A 6,127-nucleotide genomic window follows, 5' to 3' on the forward strand; every position below is an offset into this window, starting at 1 on the left:
CTTTTGTCATCTAAATAAAAATCGTATTATCTTCAAGTCATGCCTTTGGCAGAAGTCTGGGACTAAATATCCCAGAGCAGTAAATCTTGTGTCCCTGTGGAAATACAACTTGCGTGTACACATTGAGGCCCATTGACCAAAAGCACATATGTAAAAGTAGCATACACAAAGAGAACCCAGAATAGCAACTGTGACCTCTTTTTGAGTTGAACAAAGTTTTGGATGACTCTGTTTGGTTACCACATGGACCCTGCAGCACATGGCAACAAATGAGCCATTATTTATATTGAGCTGCAGTATTCCAAGTTCAATCTTACCAATTTAATTATATATATATATATAGTAACTACTGTCAAGTGATAATGACAGTTTTAGCAAATATGAAATAAATATACTTTTGAGGATGGGCAGAACTAGTTGTGTAACTACTGTCACGTGATGACAGTTTTAGCAAATATGAAAAAAAGGCATTTTTGAGGATGGGCAGAATGAGGAACTAGCTCTCATCATATTTCTGTCCAATCTGTGCTTAGTAGTTTTCCACCGTTGTATAATAGCGAACCGTGACGTCATAAAAATGCAAGGTATTTTTAAACCAACGAAAAGCCTCCCTTGCCAAAAACTTCCCCTTAGCTGGTAGCAACAGTGAATGGCTTTTTTTCATTGGAGCGTCTTCGTCTTCGCGAGACTTCTGTGGCGGGCGTGCTGCGGGATTTAAAGAATCCTGCGAGACCAGGAAATTTTAGTTCGTCACTGTCTCGACATATCACCGGTTCGGTATTGGACCGGTTCAACAGCACCTCAAAGGCCTTAAAGTGCAACCACACATTGTAATAAACAGGTGAGTACATATTTTTCTTTTCGTCTTTTCCATATTAGCTCGTAAAACGGCGAGTGAAAGTTTTACAATGGAACAAGCCGACATTACGGAAGTTTCGGTATTCGCCCACGAGGGGCGACGGACATTTTTTTTTTTTTTTTTTTTTTTTAGCCCTATATTAGTATGTTACAGTAGCCGGACAAATAGCTACCAAATAGTTTCTATCAATTAGCTTGAACTACTAATGGAAACACACCCGCATTAATTGTAACGACTTTCGTAACTTTTTGTGCGCTATGTCCATTATATTATTTATTGTGTGGATGACGTATGTAAGCTGCGATTGTTCATATTTCTTATTCCCAAAAACTTTCGATGTCGAGCTCTGTTGAACAAAGTTTTGTTACGCAATGAAATGCTGGCAGTTGTTCGCCTCGTGGAAGTGATGTGCCACACCCTAATAACGACAAGGTGAAGCTCAAGAAATTCCCACGTCACCATGCGGCCTCCATTTTAGACTCACACCTGCATAAGTGTTTAAAATACCGTATATTTAACAGGCTATACAAGATAAAATAGTTTGGCTGTCTTGTTATAGTGATTTTCTGAAGGAAAGAAAGACAATAGCCACTTCCTAACTTTATTACATAGTTTGCTTGGTTACAATTACTTCACAGATGTATTTTAAAACGAACATTCATGGTCTTGACCTCTCGAGCACCATTTCAAACCTGCTTTCAAAACTGGCCCTTGTCCACCTTGACTACTGTTACCACAGTAAAGGCTTGAAAACAGGTGCTGTGGATCTTCAGTGGACATTCCACATTTGATCTGATCCTTTGTGGACTAAAATAGTTCCGAATGTTTGGAAAGAAGCTGAATAAAACGACCTCGTGGTTTGTTCTGATGACAGTGCTATTTTCTGCCCTTAATTGATTTATTTTCCCCCCCCAGAAGCCATGTCCAAGGGACCAGCAATTGGTATTGATCTGGGCACCACCTACTCGTGTGTGGGCGTGTTCCAGCACGGCAAAGTGGAGATCATTGCAAACGACCAGGGTAACAGGACCACACCCAGCTATGTTGCCTTCACCGACTCAGAGAGGCTGATTGGTGACGCCGCAAAGAACCAAGTGGCCCTGAACCCCACCAACACAGTGTTTGGTATGAAACCCAAATATCGACGAATAACCTCGCGTGTTTTTGTCCCCTTTTACATAATAGTCATTTTGTTTTTGTCCAATTCAGATGCCAAGAGACTCATTGGCAGGCACTTTGATGATAGTGTGGTTCAGGCCGACATGAAGCATTGGCCTTTCACGGTTATCAACGATGATAAGCGCCCCAAAGTCCAGGTGGAGTACAAGGGTGAGACCAAGAGCTTCTACCCTGAGGAAATCTCCTCCATGGTGCTCCTTAAAATGAAGGAGATTGCAGAGGCCTACCTCGGAAAGGTACGGTAGCTGCGTGTGCTTCGTTTTACTCCCACGAATTTATTGTGGAAGGATTGGTCCCAAACGTTGTGCGTTTCTGTTTGTGGCAGACCGTGAACAACGCCGTGGTGACCGTGCCGGCCTACTTCAACGACTCTCAGCGCCAGGCCACTAAAGACGCCGGAACCATCTCCGGCCTCAACGTCCTTCGCATCATCAACGAGCCCACCGCCGCGGCCATCGCTTATGGCCTGGACAAGAAAGTGAGACGTCAACGCCGCCCAACAAGCCATTTGATTGTTTTAACCCCAATGGCACGCTCGCGTCCGTCGGCAGGTCGGCACAGAAAGAAAAGTTCTCATCTTCGACCTGGGCGGCGGCACCTTCGACGTGTCCATCTTGGCCATTGAGGACGGCATCTTCGAGGTGAAGTCGACGGCGGGTGACACTCACCTGGGCGGCGAGGACTTTGATAGCCGCATGGTCAATTTCTTCACCAACGAGTTCAAGCGCAAGCACAAGAAGGACCTCAGCGGCAACAAGCGCGCTGTGCGGCGCCTCCGCACGGCATGCGAGAGGGCAAAGCGTACGCTATCCTCCAGCACGCAGGCCAGCATCGAGATCGACTCGCTGTTCGAGGGCATCGACTTCTACACCTCGATCACCAGGGCTCGCTTCGAGGAGCTCAACGGGGACCTCTTCCGCGGCACCCTGCAGCCCGTGGAGAATGCACTGCGCGACGCCAAGCTGGACAAGTCGTCCATCAACGAAATCGTCCTGGTAGGGGGCTCCACTCGTATTCCCAGGATCCAGAAGCTGCTGCAGGACTTCTTCAACGGGAAGGAACTGAACAAGAGCATCAACCCCGATGAAGCTGTGGCCTACGGCGCAGGTATCGTGTGGACAAACTTGCGTTAACTTTTAAATGTACCAAAACAGATCTTAAAACAGTTCCATTATTTCAAAACGTTGTTTTTGTTCCTCAGCCGTGCAGGCTGCCATCCTCTCCGGCGACAAGTCTGAGGCAGTCCAAGACCTTCTGCTGCTGGACGTGACCCCCTTGTCTCTGGGCATCGAGACGGCCGGCGGCGTTATGACGTCTCTCATCACGAGGAACAGCACCATCCCCACCAAGCAGACGCAGGTGTTCACCACCTACTCTGACAACCAGCCCGGCGTGCTCATTCAGGTACGGCCCCCCCCACGCCGGCCCCCTCGCAAGCACACCCCACACAAAGGAACTAACGAGGCGGCTAATGCCCACAGGTGTTTGAAGGCGAAAGGGCCATGACCAAAGACAACAACATTCTGGGCAAGTTCGAGCTGGCCGGGATCCCCCCAGCCCCCCGGGGCGTTCCACAAATCGAGGTGACCTTTGACATCGACGCCAACGGCATCTTGAACGTGAGCGCGGCCGACAAGAGCACCGGCAAGGAGAACAAGATCACCATCACCAACGACAAAGGTTCGTTCCCGCAATGCCACACCTGAGAATATTCCCCATTTTTAAATAACGTTAACCTTTTCAGGTCGCTTGAGCAAGGACGACATCGACCGCATGGTGCGCGAGGCGGAGCAGTACAAGGCGGAGGACAACCTGCAGAGGGAGAAGGTGGCCGCCAAGAACTCGCTGGAGGCGTACGCCTTCAACATGAAGGCCAGCATGGAGGACGAAAAGCTCAAGGACAAGATCAGCGAGGACGACAAGAAAATGATTTTGGACAAGTGCTCCGAGGTCATCAGCTGGCTGGATAAGAACCAGGTAGAAATTTGACAAGAGGTTTTGGGTTTTTTTTGGGTGAAGTTTACATTTCAATAACACCCCCTTCATCGTCACTCAGTCCGCAGAGAAAGACGAGTTTGAGCACCAGCAGAAGGAGCTGGAGAAGGTGTGCAACCCCATCATGACCAAGCTGTACCAGGGGGCTGGGGGCATGCCGGGAGGCGGAGCTTTCCCCAGCTCAGGTGGCGCTGCCTCTTCCGGACCCACCATTGAGGAGGTGGATTAAATAAAAAATCCCCCCCCGCCATGGCACAACGTTGTCTACCTTAAGTGTTGCCGGCGTCTCAGTTCGCCCGTTATGGCTTTCGAGGTACTTTCACTGGCTTTGGGCTCTTATTTGCACACAAACTCTTTGGCGTTGCACTTCTTTAATCCTCACTCATTTTTCAATACAAAACTTTTCCTTAATAAAATTACGCAAAAGCATCAAAGTTGTCATAATGGAACTTTGTTCAGTTTTCAGAAAACGACCATTCAGATTGATTTAGTGCTTTATTGAGCTTGCTCGTGAATATTCATGAGGCTTGAAGAGGAAATGATGTCGGGGACTTGGTACGGGCATCTCCTTGAGGTCAGCGCGAGTTTGAGTTCCGTGGGCATTCGTGCATGCGGTAGGCGCACATGTAGAAGATACCTGCAACAAAGATGTTTCAAAGCTTGTCTTGATGATGAAGAGGAGGAAGAGGAGCGAGTACCTGAGAAGAAGGTGAGCACCACGGCTACCCAGCCCATGATGTAGGACCAGGAGAAGCGCCAGCTCCCGTAGCGTTTGCCGTAATAGTTGACAGTCACGCCCGTGTACACCGCCATGGCCAGCAGCACGAAGAAACCTACGTGGATACAAAATGGCACCCAAAATACCAAGAAAATGGTCTATAATGGGAAATGAAATGATTCCAAGAAGCAGAAAGGCAAAAAGGGAAGCTGGATGGTCGGAGGGACGTTTTGGCGCTTACAGGAGATGAAGAAGAGGATGCCGGCAGCGAAGGTCTTGTCGAAGCCATCGAAGGAGGAGTAGTGGATGAAGGCCATGACGCCGATGACGATGCCGATGAAGCAAGCCAGCAGGGACAGGATCATGAAAGCCCGTGTGGCGTCCCAGTATGCTGACAACCGCAAAGCAAGCTCGCTAAACAGCTCATAAATCCTGACTATGTAAAGTGTAATATTTAATTTTTTGTAATATTTCTATTCAGATTTTTATCGGTCAGATTTTTTTTTAATGTAATCCAATGATATTTGGATTTCCATTATTTTATTTAATTTATTATTAGGAATACTTTTTTTCTCATTTTTCCATTTTCTTACATAATTTTTCTCTTGGTACCATTTTCTAACTTTTTCTTTTTTCTTTGCTATTTTTTACATATATTGCGCGGTTTGGTCTTACCAATACTGTCCGTGTGTGTCATGCATTTGCCGGGCACACAATAGCGCCACAGTCCCTGGTGCATGTAATTGCTGGAGTGGCGGTATTGCATCCAATAGTCGGTTGCCGTGGAAACGATCAGGAGGATGTTGCCCACTCCGGCGCAGAACAAACCACCTCCCATGAAGCTGTACATACTGTCAGGCAAATCAAATATTTTTGGGAGAAAAATCGAACATTTGACGTAACAAAAAACATTTCTGAGCCATTTTTAAGTCCTACAAAAGTAAATATCTCAGAGACTTCATTTATTTCCAGACATAGGCTTTATAAAAATATGATTTTTTTTTTTTTTTTTTGGGGTTAATGATGATGCATTTCTCACCTGGCCTGCGTGCTTTCCCTTTCCCAAAGCAAAAATGAAGTACCGCTGTGATTATTCCACGCGCAGACGAGGCCGAGTGTGGCTGCAAGTGTCGGGAAAGTTTTGTTTGCCGGAGGGAAACACCGAACAATGCGGGCGCGACCAATCACGGGGCGCCATGCGATGCGTTTTGTTGTTGGAGGGAATCTGCTGAAAACACAAAACTGTTAAAGCGCACCTCACTGATGAAAAGTGATGACTGAGCACTTTCCTTTCAAAATGTCACAAAAAAGTCTTTGGACAAATGCTGTCCTGTCAAACGAACTTATTTTGCGTTACTTTGACTTTTACATTTGCT

The 6,127-nt window shown here is 46.9% G+C and overlaps 2 protein-coding genes across 3 annotated transcripts; one reads left to right on the plus strand and one right to left on the minus strand.

Moving 5' to 3' along the window:
• Positions 1 to 674: 674 nt before the first annotated feature.
• LOC125972730 (heat shock cognate 71 kDa protein) lies at positions 675 to 4,467 on the plus strand. Of its 2 annotated transcripts, none has more exons than XM_049726683.1 (9): positions 675 to 841; positions 1,778 to 1,984; positions 2,069 to 2,274; positions 2,364 to 2,516; positions 2,590 to 3,145; positions 3,240 to 3,442; positions 3,520 to 3,718; positions 3,783 to 4,015; positions 4,095 to 4,467. In XM_049726683.1, exons 2-9 carry the CDS (start codon positions 1,780 to 1,782, stop codon positions 4,260 to 4,262), a joined length of 1,923 nt encoding a protein of 640 aa, XP_049582640.1. In that variant the 5' UTR covers positions 675 to 841; positions 1,778 to 1,779; the 3' UTR covers positions 4,263 to 4,467. The 2 variants fall into 2 exon arrangements, with proteins under 2 accessions (XP_049582640.1, XP_049582641.1); XM_049726684.1 differs by having other exon boundaries at positions 684 to 841; positions 1,775 to 1,984.
• A 48-nt stretch (positions 4,468 to 4,515) lies between these two features.
• Positions 4,516 to 5,941, minus strand: LOC125972731 (lens fiber membrane intrinsic protein). The gene is made up of 5 exons (XM_049726685.2): positions 5,791 to 5,941; positions 5,427 to 5,602; positions 4,993 to 5,142; positions 4,732 to 4,866; positions 4,516 to 4,670 (listed from the first exon to the last, which is right to left on the minus strand). Exons 2-5 carry the CDS (start codon positions 5,599 to 5,601, stop codon positions 4,609 to 4,611), a joined length of 522 nt encoding a protein of 173 aa, XP_049582642.1. The 5' UTR covers position 5,602; positions 5,791 to 5,941; the 3' UTR covers positions 4,516 to 4,608.
• Positions 5,942 to 6,127: the final 186 nt, after the last annotated feature.

The sequence above is a fragment of the Syngnathus scovelli genome, chromosome 7 (genome assembly GCF_024217435.2).
Source record: "Syngnathus scovelli strain Florida chromosome 7, RoL_Ssco_1.2, whole genome shotgun sequence".
In the NCBI taxonomy this organism is placed as follows: domain Eukaryota; kingdom Metazoa; phylum Chordata; class Actinopteri; order Syngnathiformes; family Syngnathidae; genus Syngnathus; species Syngnathus scovelli.